This window comes from Micromesistius poutassou (genome assembly GCF_964030765.1).
Source record: "Micromesistius poutassou genome assembly, chromosome: 4".
Classification (NCBI taxonomy): Eukaryota; Metazoa; Chordata; class Actinopteri; order Gadiformes; family Gadidae; genus Micromesistius; species Micromesistius poutassou.
This window is the reverse complement of record NC_140274.1, coordinates 14,995,091-15,015,462: the sequence shown is the minus strand read 5'-3', so window position 1 is coordinate 15,015,462 and position 20,372 is coordinate 14,995,091. Positions and strand designations below refer to the sequence as shown.

General features: G+C 48.6%; 1 protein-coding gene across 1 annotated transcript in view; it reads right to left on the bottom strand.

Moving 5' to 3' along the window:
* bcl9l (bcl9 like) overlaps positions 1–20,372 on the bottom strand; it is a 31,837-nt gene that overhangs the window by 2,666 nt on the left and 8,799 nt on the right. The window contains exons 2-7 of the mRNA XM_084466623.1: positions 8,410–8,483; positions 7,578–7,963; positions 5,408–5,533; positions 4,211–4,394; positions 3,124–3,208; positions 125–2,783 (exon numbers count right to left, since the gene is read on the bottom strand). Coding sequence (XP_084322749.1) covers positions 125–2,783; positions 3,124–3,208; positions 4,211–4,394; positions 5,408–5,533; positions 7,578–7,905 — 3,382 coding nt within the window. The 5' untranslated portion in view covers positions 7,906–7,963; positions 8,410–8,483. The remainder of the gene's footprint in view (positions 1–124; positions 2,784–3,123; positions 3,209–4,210; positions 4,395–5,407; positions 5,534–7,577; positions 7,964–8,409; positions 8,484–20,372) is intronic.

The following is a 20,372-nucleotide window of genomic DNA, read 5'->3' as shown; positions in this document are numbered from 1 at the left end:
AATAAAGTAAAGTTGAGAATGAGAAGCAGGGCAAGCATGTGGAATGGTCCACCAATGAATAACAAACTACAAAAGTAAAAAAGAAACGCAGGCAACGTGTAAGCGGGTTGAGCTCTGACTGTACCCGTCTCAGTGGAGCTGCCCCCTCCGTTGCCCAGTCCCTTGCCACTGGCCGGTCTCCCTGGGCTTGGAAGAGCTGTTTTGGGGGAGGCCCATCCCGGGGAGCCCCCGTGCAGGGCCGGGGACTTCAGGTGTCCAGGGGAGGCGGACGGCGATCGCATGTTCAGGGAGGAAGAGCCCATCAGCTGGGGGGACTTCATGGAAGCAGAGGAGGGCGTTCCGGCCCCCGAGGCCGGTGGAAGAGGAGGATTAGGCCCCGCCGAGGACATCTGGGAGGGTGATTTGAGCCCAGGTGCTGAGGGAGAAGGCAGGAGTGGGGAGGGTTCCTGGCTGAGGGACGGGGACTTGAGCTGATGAGGAGGAGGCATAGAGGGGGACCCCATTGGGTTTACGTTGATTGACAGGTCGGATGGGCGGCGAGAACCCGGGCCGGGGCCTCGGATGCCTCCGGCCATGGTCATATGACTGAGCCGTGGCGTGCCTCCCATCTGAGAGGGTCCCTGCTGCTCCGGTCCAAACATCTCTGGACCGGGCTGCTGGAGATACGGCCCTTCCATCTGCCCGCCAGAAAATGGCCCTTGGTTGGGGAAATGGAGCCCGCCATCGGGTCCGGGCCCCATTCCTCTCTTAACTGGCCGTCCGTTCTGTGCTGCCCATATTCTGGAGATGGCTTCAGGGCTCAGCATCTCCCCTAAAGGCCCCGCTCCCCCAGGACGGCCACACAGCTTCTGGGCCAGCATCATCTGCTGCTGCTGCTGCTGCTGCTGCTGCTGCTGTTGCTGCTGCTGTTGCTGCTGCTGTTGCTGCTGCTGCTCCTGTTGAGAGCTCATCTGGGCGTTCATGCTCAAGTTCAAGTTGCTCCCCATCGGGGAATCCACCAAGTCTCTCATCTGGGGCGGCCCTCCTCCTCCGGGGGAGCCCAGCATCTCCCGGGAGCCGGGGAAGTCCATGGGGTCCCCGCGGGACGGCGCACAGCGACCCATCCCCATGTTGGGGAAGCCGGCCGGTCCCCCGGGGTTGTCCACCATCCTCTGGCCCAGGCCACCCTGCTGCATCTGCTGCTGCTGCTTGGCCAGGCGCTCCATCTCCAGCCGGTGGAGCCCCTGCAGCTGCCGCTTCTCCATGATGCGGAACATCTCCTCGCGGGTCAGGAGGCGCTCGGGGTCGCCCTGGAGGTGCTGAGGCGGACCGCCGGGATAGCACCCCCCTTGGAAAGGCGGACCACCGCCGCCGCCTCCTCCTCCACCCATGTTGTTGGGCATGTCATCGAGCCACACCACTCCGGCGCGGGGAGGTCTCTGAGGACCCATGCCCTCCATCGGTAGACCCGACCCAGGGCTCCCGGGGAACCCCCCTCCTCCCCCGTGCGAGGGCCCTCCTCTCTGCATCTGTCCCAGGAACCTGGGCCCGCCGCGGGGGTCGTCTGGGTGCATTTCCATCAGGCGCCCGTTCCCTCCCATCGGTCCTCCCATCATGCCGCCCGGGCCCCAGGGCTGGTCGTCGGGCTTGCTGTGGTACGGAGGCGGGGGTCCTCTCATCACCATGGGGGGGCCGCCGCCGCCGCCGTGCATGCCCACGTGCTCCGACATCATCCGGAAGTGCTGCGCGTGCGGGTGCGGGTGCGGCGGCTGCATCTCCTGCTGCCGGCGCTTCTCCTGGTAGTACTCCTCCTGGAGCTTCCTCCAGGCCATCTGCTCTGGGGTCAGGCCGTCGGGCCCCATCATGGAGCCCATGTCCAGTCCCGGGGAGAACAGGTGGTGGTGGGGGTGGTGGGGATGCTGGGGTATGCCGTGATGCTGGGCGTCCATCGGGGGGCCCTCCATCCCGGGGCCGCCCAGGGACTGGGTCTGGGAGATGATGGACTGCAGCGGCTCCTCGTACTTCTTCGGCCCCCCCATGGGAGCCGCCGGGGGGTTGTTCCCTCCGTTCCCGCCGCTGTTCGTACCGTTGTCCCCGTCCTCTGCGCCGCCGCCGCCGCCGCCGTCGGGGAGGTTGTTGTTGTTGTTGTTGTTGGAGGGGCTGTTGCCGTTATTGTTGTTTGGATTGCCGTTGGGGCCGCCCGGGTTCTGTGGGCCTCCGGGGGCCCCGGTGCGCAGCAGGAGCCGCTCGATATCTCGGAGCGTCTGGAGGGAGCGCTCCCGGTGCTCCCGCTGCTCCTTGGAGAGGCCGTCCACACCGCCCGCACCCTCCAGCCCCCCCGGGTCAGCCTGGAGGTGGGCCGCCACGGCCGAGGGGCTGTCTGAAGGAGAGACCCCGGCGTTGGGGTGGGCCATCCCTCCAGGACCCTCCCCGGTGCCGGGCCCCAGAGCCGGGCCGGCGGGGGTGCTGCCGCCGCCGCCGCCTCCTCCTCCTCCTCCTCCTCCTCCTCCTCCTCCTCCTCCTCCTCCTCCTCCTCCTCCTCCTCCTCCTCCTCCTCCTCCCTGGGTCTTGTGGGTGGCGAGGCGGAGGTTGTTGCAGGGCCCGGGGCCGCCCGTTCTGCTGTGAGGAGACTCATTGTCAGAATGTCCCGCCGACGATGGCCCCCCCGCAGCCAGGGGACCCCCGACGCCTCCGGCCGAGCCAGAGATGGGGGTCCCACCCTGGGGTTTAGGCGTGCCCATCGGCGGGGAGCCACTGGAGCTCATCTTCTCCGGGAGGCTGGGGATCTTCCCCGCATTGTGGCCCTGAAGGAGTGGAGAAGACGGGTCGTTGATGGACGGCGAAATACATTCACACTATGCAACCCAGGATCCCACACCACCCTTATTGCATACTTTATAGACACATCTAAAACCTTTGCCAAGTACGTAGCCTATCAGCATCAGGCTTTTGTGCATTTATGGACCGGACAGTGAAGAGGGACAGGAAAGTGGGTTGAAGAAGAGAGGGAATTAACTGTAGCATCTGCCCACCGGTGGGAATCGAGCCTTGGTTTCTACAACGCTTACAGCCTACATGGTTGGCGCACTAGTGGTTTGAGCCACTTGAGTAGAGTACTTTTATCCTCCTCCTATGTCTACTAACCTGTTCAAGCTTGCTGCGTGGAACTTGTTGCTGGTGAAACTGAAGGATGGATCCAGAGTGTCCGTTCAGTACTGCTTCGGCAGCACTATAAACACACACACAAAAACGCACCCAAACACACATACGTACATGAATATTACATACTTAAAAAGCTATATTACCAGCCCTTACCAAATAGGAACAAAGCACAGCTTCATTTAGAGGAGACTGGGCCAAGATGGAGACCCAGCTGCAGTCCATAAATAGTGCATTACATTGTTTATTGGGATATAAATGTGATGAAGACGGTTATACAAAAAGTCAAACGCAAACAGAACAATGGATTTACTACATATCACACTCAAATCCTGTGCTCATCATTTAGCATTATGATACGCACATCTCAAAAGATAGACCAAAATCCCATCAACGGCAAAAACCCATCGACCCTCAGCCACCTCAAAGAATATCCAACAGACAAATTAATTGGCACAAAGAATTCAATCTTTATTTTCTCAGACAAAACACTCCAGGTAAGGTCAAAAGATACAAGAACAGCTTTCTGTAAGGATTTTATTCTTCAAGCAGCCTCCGTCTTTGATAAAACAGCTCGCCATGGGGCAATTTCACTGGTTTTGAATGACATCCCCACAAACGATGTTTGAGTCATTTCCAGTCCAACTACCTACAATCTGTCCTCACTACAGCAGCAGTCTGGCTTTGCAATACAAAAAAATGAGTACGGTAAAAAGGTAAAAAAGAGATCAGCAACAGCAGCAATTGTGAGGGGTGGTAGTAAAATGTGGTCCAAACCCACATCACTCTTGCTCTTGCTCTATTGGCTGCATAGCCAATAGAAGACCACCACTTCGGAAAACGTGAATTTAGTCGGAATTAGCAGACTGTAATTTTACAGAGAATTTCCCCTGTTTGATAACTTTCAAAAATTTAAGGCATTTAATTCACACTTTGTTAGACCCAACAGGATCGGTTTCTACAGCAAAGGGATGTGGTGGTTAACTCACATCGATACGTTAATATATATGTGGCATTAAGTGTCGTACGCAAGCTCGGGTAAAAGTTGATAACAGTACATGAGGTGCTTTACCTGTTGGCCAGGTTGGTCGTGAAGACGTACACAACCTGCTGGGAGGAAGGCAGGGAAGGCTCCGTTTTAGGCCCTGTGGCCCCTCCACGCCGCACCGCCGGCCCCCCGGGGTCTGACCCCGAGCCCCCAGAGGGACGCCCACCGAGGCCCTGGAGAGATCCGGGACCAGGACCCCCTCGATCCCCTGAGAGAGAGAGAGACAGAGAAGGAGAGAGTGGATACAAAAGAGACAGAGGGAGAGAGACAGAGTAGACAGAAACCAAGGCAACAGAGGGCGAGAGAGAGAGGTTTAAATTGAGAGGGGCCGAGACAAAGATAGAGAGGGAAAGAAAGAGAGAGAAAGCAAGAGAGTGGGTTTTGATATTTAAGTTTACTACATTTCTTTTAGAATGAACATAGAGGGAAGAAAAGTAAATGATAATGAAGTTGCGAAAGATCATTATTTTGAGATATCTGGAACGCTGACATAATTCTTCCAGTTTACCATCTGACCACTAGATGGAGCCAGACACCATGAAATGACAGCTTAGCTGGGGAGGGGGGAGAGTCACATGCTCTGTACTGATGTTTGTCAATGACACAAGGGGAAAAAAATAAAAACACGTAATGATAGCGATTTCTAGCCTAAACCGGTCCTCTCCATAGCAACAACACTGGAATGTAAAGCAAAGGATTCTGGGTGTGTTCTGGTGAAAACTGTTCAAACCCACGGGGAGGGGGAGGTCAAACGGTGCATTTGTGTAACATGGACAGTCGGGGGGGGGGGGGGCGTTTAGATAAGATATCATTTTATTGTCTGATCCGCTTAGAGAATTGTCACAGGCGTCATTGTCACAACTGAGTCACAAGTGCCATAGTTGGACGGAAAATTAGACAATGAGGCAGACACACAACACAAAGTGCACCCCGTACCGTACAACACACCAAGTCCTTTAGGGAACGTCAAATATATCCCAGGCACAAATCCCTCTCGCCTTCGCAGTACAGGACGAACCAACAGCTAAAGACCACCTATTCCCTTCATCCATCTAACAGACGGGATGAAGGCGCACCCCCCCCCCCCCCCCCCCCCCCCGCTTGCACCTTTTCCTGCTGTTGTGGTGGGGCTCTGCACTGCCGTGAGGGGGGTTGGGGGGTAGCTGGTGCTGTGGTGGTCGGACGGGGGGGGGGGGGGCATTGTGCTGGCTCTGTACTCACGGTGGGGGGCGGGGGCACGCGGCTTGTCCTCGTCCTCCTCCGTGTCGGGGCCGGAGCACCACTCATCCCCGCTGTACGGCTGTTTCCTCTCCAGCACGCAGCGCCGCTTGCTACGCATCACACCCTCTGCACAGGTGAAGGACGGCGCACGCACACGCACACGCACACACACACACACACACACACACACACACACAGCTGACCAGTAGCTCAAATTGTACAGTTCTATCATAAATGAATGATGAACCAACATACAACAAGCTGTAGCGTTCCACCAGAATGGGAAAAAAGATGCTCTTTAGAATATCCATCCAAACAAAATCCATCCATCCAATCCTCCATCCTTCCATTTAAATGCAGAGCAATTTAGAGGCAAACAAGTGTTGGCTGGTCTTGAGTCTACCAACCAATATCCCCAACATCTACATTCATTCAGTCATCCTGTCGGCACTCGGGGGGGGGGGGGGGGGGGGGGGGGAGACACTGAAGTCTACAGAACAGAGAAAAGTTCTGCTTGTGAAGGCTGTCCCTTTGCTCAGTGTGAGGCCCACCCTGTAGCAGAGGATGGTATTTCGTAGTGATGACAAGCCGTCTCAAAGACCAGGGAGAGATATAGCTGACCTTTAGCGGTGTGAAAACAGCAGTTTTCCAGCCACTGAGACACTGAGCAAGAGACAGAGCTCTACTGGAGGGAGACCCCCTGTCCCTCATCTGTGGGACAGCCTTCCAGAACTCTACCGGCGACCCATCTCCTGGGATTGGTCGGTGAAACAGCCTTCTAGAACTCTACTGGAGGGCGACCCGCTGTGATTGGTCGGCGATACAGCATTCTAGAAATCTACGGGAGGGTCGACCCCCTATGATTGGTCCTTGAAACAGCCTTCTAGAACTCTACTGGACTGTACTCTACTGTGATTGGCCGGTCACAGGTGTGGCAGCGGCACACTTCAAACAACACGCCCTGGTGGGGTGAATTTGAATGTGCTTTGTTTTCATTTTAAGATCACAGGAGGAGAGAGACAGAGAGAGAGAGAGAGAGAGAGAAAATGGAGCCAGGGGAGGATCTACAAAAAGCTTTCATTCTCTTGTGTCAGAACCACACTTCTCCCCCACCCTGTATGTTAAGTAACTAGAGTGACTGTATGTTTATGGAGGTGCACGCGCATGCATGTGTTCGCGTGTGAACGTGTGCACGATCATCTGTGTGTGGGTGTGTATGTGTATGTGCATGTGCTTGCGTACACACAGCAGGCTGAAGCAGGATGTTGCTTTATAAAAATCACATTACAGTGGTCTCCAGTGAGTGGGTTCTAGCAGAACACACACTTCCGTACAAGAGAGAATCAAAACAGATCTAATTCTAGTTTAAGGAGCTATCGCTCCTCCGCTGCTTTTTACACTTTAAGTCTTTTATCTTAACGTTTGAAATGGAATTACACAGCCACTGTATCCTTTTGTGAAGAATCTTCAGCTGATCCAACCCTAACCCCATCTCCTGGTCTCACTGGAGATGGAGAACAGCTTCACAGAAAACAGCCCAAACCTAAACACTCTCTAAACCCTGAGCTCCTCAAATAACTCGGCATTTGTTTTGGAGTGGGGGTTATTTTGACAAATGTCACGCATGGTCAAAGACAAAAAAAAACACCAGCATGCAACAGTGCTCAGAGTGCCGGAGGGGGAATCCAGAAGAGAGAGAGAAAGGTCAGGAGCACATACGCTGGAGGTTCCTGGTGGAGGTGGTGAAAGCACCTACTGTGGCTTTTCTGCTCGAGATGGGGCTGATAAGCAGCTCGAGGAAGTCACTCTTGCACAGAGACACACGTCGCCACACAATCTTCTCACGGTCCATCTGTCTGGCTGTGACTGTGTGTCGTTATGCGCACGTCTGCATGTCTGCGTCTTTGTCTATGCGTTTGTCGGTCAGCCTGTCTATGTGTGTCTGTCTACCCGCGTCCGTCTGTCTATCTATGCGTCTGCCGTCTATGCATCTGTCTGTCCGTCTGTGTCCATCTGTCTACGTATCCAACTGTTTCAATGTTTCTGTTTTTCTATGCGTCCACCTGTGTGTCCATCTGTATGTGTGTCTATTCGTCTTCCTGTCGGTGCGTATGCCCATCTGCGCCTGGCCGTCTGTGTGTCTGCCCCCCTGTGTGTCTGTCCCACTCACCTGCTTTGGCCTCTGCCTCCAGAGCCGAGGCGAGGGCATCTCTGGGCTCCACAGAGTCAGCGGAGACGCTCCTCTCCCGCTTCGATTTGGTTTTCAGCATTGCGCCCACGCCACTTGCCGATTGGCTGGCGGCTTTCAGCCCAGGGTTCGCCGGAGCCATCTGATTGGTCTTGACTGCATGGCCCCCGACGCCAACCCCCTTTGGACTCTGACAGTGGGCCACAGCTCCCGCCTTCTGCTGACTCTGTTGATTTACATTGGCTAGTTGGGATCGGCTGTCACCGGTCACTTGCTTGCCATGATTGGCCAGTTTATTGTCCGGATGCATCGGATTGGCTGGTGGTTAAGCTGCGCCTGAGTGGCTCTGGACTCGCTTGCGAGCAACACTGAGAAAAAACAACAAGATAAAGACCAAGATTCAATCATTTGTTTTTCACATTCATTTTGACCCAGAAAAATAAGGACTCCCGCTTTTACCCTTTAGCAGATGCTTTATTCCAATGTGAATGATTGAATTCAAATACATGTCATTAAGGAGAAGGTAGGGGTTCGGGCATCCTGCTCAAGGATATGTACATGTAGAGCACACACATTGGAGAACCCAGTACCTCTTGGCTGGGAATTAAACTCCCCAACTAACAAGACTGATCTGCCCCAGGATAGACTCAGTAAGTAATGATGTTCTTCCCTCCCAGATGGAAAATAAAATCAGTATTTGGGCAATAAGAATATCTAAAAACAAAAGAAAAACAGATAACCAGTCAAACTCGTGATAAGAGGCACAAAAATAAAGTCTGGGTCTGGGTAAAAACCACAAGTCTGGCAACCTCACCTCATCTCCCCCAGCGGGTGAACTGAGAGCAGGCCATGCTGGTCTACAGGGATCCTCATTGGCCACACGCTGACCTGGGGAACACAGCAACAACAACATCAACACAAGAACACAACACAACCACTGCCTTGACAACAGTATCTCCCACTGACGGTGTGACCTGTGCGTGTGTGTGCGTGTGTGCGTGAAATAGGCTTTGAGGAGTCAAAACTAAACTAGAAAGGGGGTTAGGGAAGCGATTAGATGACCAATGAGGGTGTAGATAAGAACTGGAACTGAGATCCAGTTACCCTTTAAGAGCCTGGTCAAATAAACACTGAGTTAATGGTGTTACTGTCCCTTTCAGTGCCAGGCCAAACACTGGTGCACTGGTGTTACTGGCCCTTTAAGAGCCCAAACACTGGAACACTGCTGTGACCACCCCTTTAAGAGCCCAAACCCTGGATCACTGCTGTAACCTCCCCTTTAAGGAAAAGAGGGCAGACTGAGAAAGGTTCAGTGAGGGGGAGGGACTCTCCGCGCTGTGCGAGGCACCACCCCCTCCCCGACAGTTTGCAAACCGCAAAAACTCCATCACACATTCCTGTGTGTGAGTGTGAGACACACACACACACACAACAGTGTGTGTCTCACACTCACACTACCTGCCCCTACTTTAGTAAAGTCCCTCGCTCACTTTCCACACACACACACACACACACACACACACACACACACACACACACACACACACACACACACACACACACACACACACACACACACACACACACACACACACACACACACACACACACACACCATTTCCTACACGTCACACAGATTCTAAGTTGAAACACATTTCCTCGGCTTTTCCCATTATTACAGCAGCGCACACCAAAATGTTTCGGAGCAGGCAACCCGATGCCTGAACTCCTGCATTTCCCAAAATGTGCAGAGCTTTTGTAGCACACAGATGCTTCAATGCTAAGCTACCATCGTGTCAGACCGTCCATGGGACCGTGGCGCCACAACAGACCCCCCCCCCCCCCCCCCCTGGCCAAAGGACCCAGGGTTCAAGTCCACAGCTGCTGGCCTGCGCTCGTCAAAACACCCACACCTGCCTGTGCCTGTGAACCCCAGACTTCTGGCGTTGAACTTTGACCTTTTCCACTGGGACAGTGGGTTTGGTATCGTCAGAGCTGGGCTAAAATGGTCCAAATATTTGATGACCCATAACCGCAGTAATCAATAGGGCTTGGACAGCGTGAGGTCACAACGCAATGACCGCCTCTGTATGAGAAGCATAGGAGCATGTTAGTTATTGTGTTAGTGGTAGTAATGTGTTTTTGGTCATTGTTTAGTAGTCAATTGTGGAATTATTTTGTCATTGTTTGTGTCATCACTTTTCAAATCCTAGAATTGTACTGTTGTACCGCAGCTCTCAACTCAAAAGGGGAAAGTATCGGCGACAAAAAATGATATTGTTCCCTTCACCTATGAAGGGAATAGGTGGTCTTTAGCTGTTGTTTTGTCCTGTGCTGCGAAGGCGGAGGGATATGAAAGGATTATTAACAGTAAAGTGGATATGATGAGCAGGCCGGGAAGAGGCATTCTCTGACAGTCCTGTCATCTATTCGTCCATTTTATTCCTCCATCCACAGTCTAATGAGACCAGAAACTCAAACCTCTTCCCTTGCATCAAATCATTTTAGAACAAGGAAATTACAGTTGAAGACATCATGTCAGCATAAAAAAACAATGTGGATATGAATAAAAAAAAATCATTCTCTAACCTATTTTGAAACCTATGACACGACCTAGGGCAGATACACCTTCTGGGGACAGTGTGTTTATGTGCATGTGCGCATGTGTGCGTGTGTGCGTGCGTGGAGCGTCTTGCATATATTTACAGGTCTGGACATGAACTGTCGCCCCACACCTTAGCACAGGTGAACAACAACATGAAAACACACCTATGTGAAAAGCAGTACGAATGGGGGACCAACCAAACAAAAGTTGGCCAAGCACAGTCAGAGCAGCCATTTAGACCCCCCCCCCAGTCAGAGCAGCCATTTAGACCCCCCCCCCCCCCCCCTTAGCACAGGTGAACAACAACATAAAAACACACCTATGTGAAAAGCAGTACGAATGGGGGACCAACCAAACAAAAGTTGGCCAAGCGCAGTAAGAGCAGCCATTTAGACCCCCCCCCCAGTCAGAGCAGCCATTTAGACCCCCCCCCCAGTGTCGGGCACTGTTGTGAACCTCAACCTACGCATTCCACATTCCGTGCAAACCTCTCCACTACATTTCAACACCGCTGCAATGTCTCCGGGATGACTCAGAACTATGACATCACACGACAGCACACGGGCGGACCCGTCTTTCAAGACAGCCGTAAACAAAAGAAACGAGAGAAGGGAAAGAGAAAAATCGGCGGGGGTGGCTGGGGGCGTGGGGGTATCTATCCAAGCTGCTCACCTGGACAGGTATTGGTAAGAAAAAAAACAAAAAGGGGACAATACCTTTAGTTCTATTAGTCATTAACCAAGGCTGGCTCAGGTCAACACAGAGCCAGCCTTGTTCGCCGCCGGTGGACTCGATCAGTCATTAACCCGAGTGGGGAGAGGGACTCACACCGTCTGGTTCACTTAGATCTCAGCAAAACAATGTGGGGGTGAGGAGTGTGTGTGTGTGTGTGTGTGTGTGTGTGTGTGTGTGTGTGTGTGTGTGTGTGTGTGTGTGTGTGTGTGTGTGTGTGTGTGTGTGTGTGTGTGTGTGTGTGTGTGTAGTCTACTCACAATGTAGGGCTGTGTGAGCGCTTCAAGCAGAGGCCAGGGTGTGGAACTTTATAGTGGTAAGAGAAGAGGTGGGTGTTAAGACATGATAGTCCTAGGAGTAGACGCTAGGGTTGGGACATGATAGTCCAACGAGAATAGGGTTAGGAAATTATATGACTTCGAGAAGAGGCTAGGGTTGAGACATGAGAGGCTAGTGTTGAGACATGATAGTCCTACGAGTAGAGGCTAGTGTTGAGACATGCTATTCTTACGTGTAGAGGTCAGTGTTAGACATGATAGTCCTACGAGTAGGGGCTAGTGTTGGACATGATAGACCTACAAGTAGAGGCTTTGGTTGGGTTGTAATAGTCCTGAAAATAGAGGCTGGGTTGGGACATGATAGTCCTTTGTAGGAGCTAGGGTTGGGACATGATAGGACTAACAGCCCAACCAACAGTATGAGGTCGGCTCTACTTTCAAGGTAAGAGTATCAGTGGGTACAGTGGCCAATGGCCATGAACTCATGAATGACTAAATACCATTCCTAAGTTGTATGTCACGTTTAAATAGTGCCTTTCTTCGAAACACACCACGAAACCAACACATGTCCCCCTCGACCTAAACTAAAGCCTCACATGAGGTGACTGCAGCTGTTCGTCACAGAGCAAAGTCATGTTGAGGTTTTAGACACAACCACATCAATCTCTGCAATGCAATGTACTGTTTATAGATAAATATAGATAAAATAGATATAGAGATAGATATAGATAAAATACAAGAGGAATAAACCACAATTTATGTTGTTTTGAGAATCAGTAAGATTTTTGTGCTCGGTGAGTTAGGGCTGTCATCTTGAAAGGTGTTATTGCTTGAAAAACAAAACTGCTGGTCGGATATCAAATTTATGATTGCCATTTGGGGAAAAACATTCATACAGAGTGAAAGTGTTCAAATGCTAGGCCATTAGGGGACATGGAATTATTGTGATGGAAAGGATATGTCTTTACTAAACTTTGTCCATTCTGAATATTAAATATTACAGATTCCACAATAATAAAAGGTTTCAAACATTCAGTCCCAAAGTACAACTAACAATAAAATTGAAATTGCATTTATCAAAAGCTTTTCAAGGTACCACTTGATTAGCATTGCTTTGTATTTCTGCATTGCAAGTGAGAAGACCTTGTGTTTGTATAGAGCAGTGTTTCTCAACCTTTTTTGAGCAAACGCCCCCCTTACCTTACCCTGATCCTCTGGCGCCCCCCCCCCCCCCATTATTATTGTTAAAAAAAAAAATTTTTTTTTTAATTGCGACACCCGTAGGTAGGCTATATCCATTACCAACTCCACTCCAACTCGTGCTACATTGCTTGAATAAAAAACTTCTGTGCCGTTTTGGTTTCTTCTGGACAAGAAGATGTGTATTCAGAGTTTTATTAAAAGGTTTTATTATTGAGCTATTGAAGTTTAATACGTAACAGTGCTTGTGTACATTTTTATTGGTTATTGAACTGTTAACCCGCAAACTTGGGTTCAATTTGTGCACGAAAGACTCCCTTTGTTTACGTGACGTTGCCTAGCAACGCTGCGCAAGTTAAGCGCCTGTAACATCAGTGTTAAATGCGTATGTGCCGGTTGGTGTGCGTACCTTATGAAAAAAAGTGTTTATCGGTTCGCAGACGTAATGAGCGACGTTGCAGTGGTCTACACGTAATGCGCACATTATATTGTTTACAATTAGCATGCTAAGCGGAGTTAGCTTTATTCACGTCTTATGTTGCCTTACTATGTCATATGGATGAGATTCATGTTGCTTAGCGTAATGCCCCATCCACCGCTTGCTTTGCATTTCCCGCAAACCAACCAGTGGAAGTCGGGGGAGGGCGAAACAGTTTCTGAAGCACCACGCTACTGCGATGAGGCGGGTTTGTTTATCGGCGTTACTATGGCGATCATGATGGCACTGAGCATAGAGTAAAAGGTAGATGAGACGATAGAGGGGTTAGAAACCCATATGAAGATAGGCTTTTTATTTCAGTTATCCTATTTTTGCACCGAAAATATTTGAAAACCATGAAAGGTCCCCTGTGTTCGTTCCCAGCGCCCCCCTAGGTTCTACGAACGCCCCCCAGGGGGCGCTGCCGCCCCCGTTGAGAAACCCTGGTATAGAGTATGATTGTATAACAAGAAATTCTAACAATTCACCTTTGTGAGACTACATTCGTTCAGCCCCTCCCAACACGAGGTGGAGAAAATCAAGTTACAACATCAAGAAATGTATTAATCTGGTTATTTTCATATTTACATTGTTCACTCAAAATGAACAAACTAACTAATGAATACATCTGACTAGTATAAGAAGTAGTGGTGATGGCTGGGTGGAAAATAACATACCATACTGGAAAAAACACAGTTCAATGGACAAACGCAACTTTCTTTTTAAAACACAGTATGGCATAGAAAAATGTGCCTGCTTTTAGCCCCTTTGGGAGTCACAGACATAATTATTAATACTTTCGACACAGCCAGTAACAATGACGACCATTTATAACGTCAGTGATTGCAGCGCTGATCGCTGGTCAGTTAGATTAGTTAGAAAACTAACTGAGGTATGGCAGAGAAAGGCAGGCGGATAGAGAGAGCAGTTGTTGTGTCACATCGCCTCATTCAAGTCCGGTAAACGATAAAATGCGATGGCACCAAAAGTGATCGATATAAATCACCGCCCGTTCTCGACTTGCATTACCTTGCAAGCTTGAGCACGTCAAACAGGTTGAGCCATTATGGCGTCACCATCCGAAATGTGACGGCTTGAGGGGAGCCGGTGGGGGCTGAACCTGAACACCAACTTACTAACTCTCCCTACAGCCAAAAAATTTCAACCAACTCAGATCGATACAAGGAAGTCTCCAAAGACTTGGGGCGTTGATAGCATTCACAGTAATGTTCCGCGGTTGAAGAAGCACGGTTTTAAAACATGATGATTGATGATGATTATTGCACTTTAAATGCCTATTGGTTTATTTTTTGTTATGTTTACTTTTATTTTTTAATATGATGTAGAAAGAAAAGATAATAGTATGAATAAAGTACTCAATATGCTCTGTCACTTTAAAGGCAGACCATCATGTTAGGGCATGGACAAGGAACAGGCTTAACAAGAACACTTGCTAGCTAGCGAGCTGGCTAGCGTTCAAGTGTTGATTTTAAGGGAAAAACAGCACTCCCTCTTGCTCTCTTAAGTATGGGGACACCCTACCCCTTCACGGGAACGTGCACAATCTAGGGTTAGGGCTCAAATCTAGGGGAAGGGGGAGAATTGGGACAGGGCCTTAGTCTTCTTGCCTAGGGATGCCCACAGCTAGACTGCGGGCATTGGGGTTCAAACTCAGAACCTTTCAGCTGGGAGACAAACATCCAACCAATACACTATCCTGCCCCAGTAAAGTTCATCAGACTTGTGAACATGCATTAAAAAGGGCAAAATGTCAATTAGGTATTTGTTCTTTGAAATTAGGTTGTGCAGCAACTTATTTTGTAGCTTGTTGCTGGTACACCAATTTTGCTGGCTTGAGTGTGCCAAACAGCTCAAGGTAAATCTAAACAACACATATACTGTGGTAGGGAGCCATCGACACAGGCTGCATCTCTGCTCCTGTCGTCCACCAAGGCTTCATGTTCTTCCAACATGTCCGTGCTTCTGGTTTCGGCAGATGCTTTATGCTCCGGGCTGTCTCACTACAGGCTCTGACCTGGTGTTTTTCTATGATGTAATACTGGACGACTGGAGCACCATGCCAAAACAAAGCAACACAAGGGAGGGATTAAGATCCCACAAGTTTGCATGCCAAACCTATAAATAGGAGGAGGACGCAATGGATGGTGGCTTAACCAATGGTAGCGGTCGCATCCAACTTCCCTGGTTCACTAGGACTGGCAGTGGTCATCATCATCTCTCAAAGGTAAACATTTGACCCATTTGGTGGAGTATGAATGTATCAAGAGGTATATTGGGTCCATTTGTTGCCAGGATATTAAATGACTAACTACTATCTGTGGTGAGTTTCTAGAGTCACCTGTGTCCAGGTACTCTGTGTATGTATTGAATGTATGCAGGGATGTCTTTATGTAAAGGCTGTGTATTGGTCAATTTAGCCTATAGCGGAATGGTTAATAAACAGCTGTTCATTAGAGAGCACACAGTGACTGGACTCACCAAGAATTAACCAACCACACCACCTTCTTCTTGCAGACAACATGCTGGACAAATGGCCTTTGCGGTTTTAATCCCGAACCGAACAGCCTCACACACACTTATTATTATTGGGAGAGGTTGACGAGTGTCATTTTGGTCTGATCATCCATTAGTGCTTAATGGTAGTGGCATTTACACTGTAGATTAAAATAAATGAGTAAAATGATGAGTGCAATTCCACTGAATGCAAGTGTTTTCTACAGGGGACCATCTTCTATATTATCAGTCGATTTATTTGATTACATGTTTTCCTGTAGGCCAAGTCATCAGTTTGTCATAAACAGTTAATGATTTTAGCATCATATCATAGAAACAGCTTTGCCTCCATCTGGGCATAACAGGGCTATGCTTGTTCTCATTAACTTCTGTGGTCTTTCTACCCTGGCTAAAGATGCTAGCATCCCACTGGTGAGGTCATATCTGCAGATAGGAAGCACTTGGCCTTGAGGTACTCTCTGAAATCCATTATTTTCTGTGACGTGGCTACAACTACATTCCGTATCACCAGTAAGAACAAGCTTGGTTCAGAGTATGCCCTGTCTTAATAGTGAACGAATCTCTCTCCAGAAAGGTAAAATACGGTCAATGTATTTGCTTCTCGCTCCGACCAATATGTTGTCCCCATCTCCAATGCATTCTTATGATTCAGAATTTATAGCAATCAACATCATCCTAAAATAGCTTTGTTTTTTGTGAATCACATCATGGCAGAACCCATCATTCCATTGGTTCATAAGAAACAAATCAAATTGAAAAATCCAAAATCACTAGCATGAATTATGGTCCTTAAAGGACTATTCCGGTATTTAGCACATTGAGCCCCCTTTCTGGGTTGTCTAGGATGAAATAGAGTGGTTGACACCGAAATTTTGACTATTGGTCCTGTCCCGGGTATTTGGCTCATTTTGAATCGTCCCTGCCTGCTTCAGAATGGCTGTCTATGGGCATTCACAAACCTTAAAACAATCCTAAATGTTCGTTTTCAGAAATGTGCAACTCACCGAGTGGTTATTGGTGTTCGTTGATGTTCCAAATCAAGTACCGTAGCGAAATACAGTTTCTGTCATGTTTTATTTGCCATTTTGTAAATCCTATTGAAACGGAAACCGGACCGGAACCGGAAACTGAAAGGGGGGCTGTTTACGTTTGGTTGTAGTCTTTTCGCTCGGTTCTCCGCATCAACAGTAGGGCTAGAACCGGGCAAAAAGACTACAACCAAACGTAAACACATTTCTGAAAAATAATGTTTAGGGTTGTTTTAAGGACAGGTTTGTGAATGCCCATAGCCAGCCATTCGGAAGCAGGCAGGGGCGATTCAAAATGAGCCAAAAACCCGAGACAGGACCAATAATCAAAATTTAGGTGTCAACCACTCTATCCTTGACAACCCAGAAAGGCAGCTCTATGTGCTAAATACTGGAATTTACCTTTAATACCTGTTTATGCATTCATTAGGACTGAGCAAAACAGGTGAAAGGAACTCATTATTCAATCTCTCCTTTAATGAACACAAAATCACGGCGACATTCAAACAAATCATGGACCTAAAGTGAATCAAATGGCGTAGTTTGGAGCGTACTCAGTAAATGGTAGTAGGATGAAGATGTTACCCTTCCATTGTCACTCTAGAACTAGTTCTGATCCATGGTGAGCATTCTTCCATTATGTTGAATATTGTGCAGGTAGATATAGCAAAAAGTGTGTGTGATTGTACAGCTTCATATCCCGATCTACACTAATCTTTTGGTAAAGAACAATTTGTTTCTCTGTAGGGATCCTTTACACAATGTTAGAATGAGATTTGAGCCTGTAAGTGGTAAAAACAAGCACTTCAGTGTACGTACATTGACGCTGCGCTATTGCCCCAAAGGACTGCAGTCCGTTTTTTGTCCATTGTTTTCGCTCAACAATACTGGACCAATTTCAATTTATTTTGCTTGCATTAATCCCATATACCCAAAATGGAAGGGAATAGTAGGGTCCAGGTTGTAGTACCACTTTAAGCTCACAGTTTAGTATTAAGATGAATAGGATCAGGATGTTTAGAAAGTGACTAATCGTGATAGTGGAAGAGACATTTATTACAATGTCATATATTCAAATTAAGAACTTAACTATTTGTAGGCTTCTTTCAGGGTGAGTCACACATATTGTGTCAGGTGATTTTAGAAGGAAAGCATTGAAGTAGAAAGGTGTCCTGAAGTGACTTATTTTATGTAGTGCGATGCTAGCCATTTAAGACATAACTCAAGGACACCTTTCTTTCGCAGGGAATCAAACCAGCAACCTCCCAGTAGCTAGGTCTGCACAACTTGTGAGCTACTGCCAGCTCAACAGTTTTCAGTCTTTTTTCCGAGCTAAAAATCCAACCTGAAGTTATAAGAGCAAATCCATGTCCCAACTTACGAGAGAGGCATCAGGCACAATCATGCCTTTGTCCAAAATTCTCTGAGTGGAAAGACTTTAGTCCAAGGTGTAAGACACAGATGAACTTGAAAATAAAACTAACATTTCTAGTTTGCACCGATATTACAGGACATGCACACAGAGCAGGGCTTCACTACAGCATATGTTGCGGAAAGCTTTACTAGAGGTGATCAGACAGTTCTTCATTGTAAAATTAGTTATGGGTTTTACCTCAACAACATGATGATTGACCCTTTGAGTCATTTACAGAGTTAAATCTGGTTGACATCTGTTCCCACAGCTCTCTACACACAAGAAATTATTAAATTATTTAGAAATGCAGAGCACATGGCGTTTACTTTACCACATCCACACTGTTGTTAAGGCTGGACACACACACACACACACACACACACACACACACACACACACACACACACACACACACACACACACACACACACACACACACACACACACACAAGGAGCCCTTGTGTTTTCTAGAGTATCCGTGGAAACAAGCATCCCTGTTCTCAATCAGCCCGGATGGTTCTGAAGAGTGCTACCAGTTCATCCAATTACCTCCCACCCAGTTCTAAAAGAGAGTCATTTAAAATGTGATTTGTTAAATACATTTTAGGGTCCCTAGAGCCACAGACGACAAACAAAATAAGAAATAAGAAAATCAAGGCATGGATTTCACGATTCAACACATTCTGATGGACAAGGGCATCACGAGTAACATGTAGGTCAGATAGGAGAGCATTACAGTCAGAGTGTGTGTGTGTGTGTGTGTGTGTGTGTGTGTGTGTGTGTGTGTGTGTGTGTGTGTGTGTGTGTGTCTACAGTTGGGAGAATGCGGTGCTATTCTGTCCCAGTGGGTCACATAGTACGCTGTATTTATAGATGGCAGGGAGGTATTAATAGCGACCTGCAGAGCGCTGGGCTGTATAGAGACATGCTGGACAGGAAAGAGGAGGACACCGGACACACCTCAGCATACGACACACACACACCCCTCAGCCTGTACACATGTGCATTCACAGTCACACATACCGTTTGTACCCTCAGCCTCCACACAAACACACAGAAACATGCAAACACAAGGCTCAGCCCGCCCACACACACACAGCGCAGCCTATACATGCACACACACAGCTCAGCCTACACATGCACCCACAGTTCAGCCTCCACCCACACAACCACCGACACACACCTCAGCCCTCACATGCGCACAAACGCAGCAAGACTTTGTGACACCGGCTGGACTGATGAACTCAAAACTGCCCACAGCACCACTTGAAACAGACGGCGGTGGCGTGGACAGGCGTTCGGGGTGGGGCCAAAGCAGGTCCTAAATGTGCATGTTTGTTTTCAAAACAGCCTTGCTGCGGGCGGACCAGAGGGAGCGGTGTCCTTGTAGGACCCAGGGCACCGACTTCCTGGTCGGATCGATGGTAACACTGATCCTGCTGAATGTAAATGTCGTCTCATGCACCGCAATGAGGAAGTGGTCGCTGTTGCTCTGTTGAAGCGACTTGTGTATTTTTACATGTAGGGTACATCTGCTCATGGATCCGCAGTCCCTTCATTTGCTCATTCAGGGGAGTATGCTCAATTAAAGTAATGATTTCACACTAAAGAATAATGAACTTCCCAAATGAAATCCATTATGTACTATTTAAGGACAGATGCCTAGTGAATGTGTCTTGAATAATACAAAGTGTTGCAGGCCCCTGTGATATAGAATCATACTGGCAGGCAGGCTGACATCAGAGCAGACCAAGGGAGAACCAGGGATAGAGGCTTTGCCCGGCTCCCAGAGATGGATAACCAACCCTGGGCTCTCCATCACATCCATGTCCCCCTAACAGATGGAGAACCAGGGATAGAGGCTGGTTAGATTAAACAGGAGATGGACAACCCACTCAGGTCTCTCTCACATCCATGTCCCCCTACAAAGGGAGAAGTGAAATTCCAAGGAACGTGTGCAGAAGAACCAACCTTCCAAATCAAACTACGCAAGGAAGGAATACAGTCCTCCTTCGTCCTACAAGCCAGTTGGCATACAAGTTATCCTATCACCTGTTGTGCATGAGAACACACACACACACGCACACAAAGTACAGTATGGAGCTATTTCTATACAACAGTAGAGAAAGATCCACGCGACGATGCCAATCATTGTAACAAGGTGCCTTACATCCAACATCCAAAAGGTAAATGATCACAATGATACAATCGGCATAACAAGATTACGTTTACATGGATGATCACAGAACTTCATAGATCCAAAGCTCTTTTGTAAAGATGCGTCTGAGAAAATGTGTTGAAGGGAACCGGCTGTGCAAGCAGGGGCTCCTGTAGCAGACCGTGAGGGAGCATAAAAACATAAAACGCTGTCTCCTTCAGTTTTTTTATGGTCGAGACCTTGGAACAGCCAGCGGTGCCATAGGATCTTACTTAGCCTGCATAACCCGGCTCATTCGGAAGCTTTATTGGAGCTCCTGCCTGACCTTAAAAAGTTGTTCAAAAGCAGT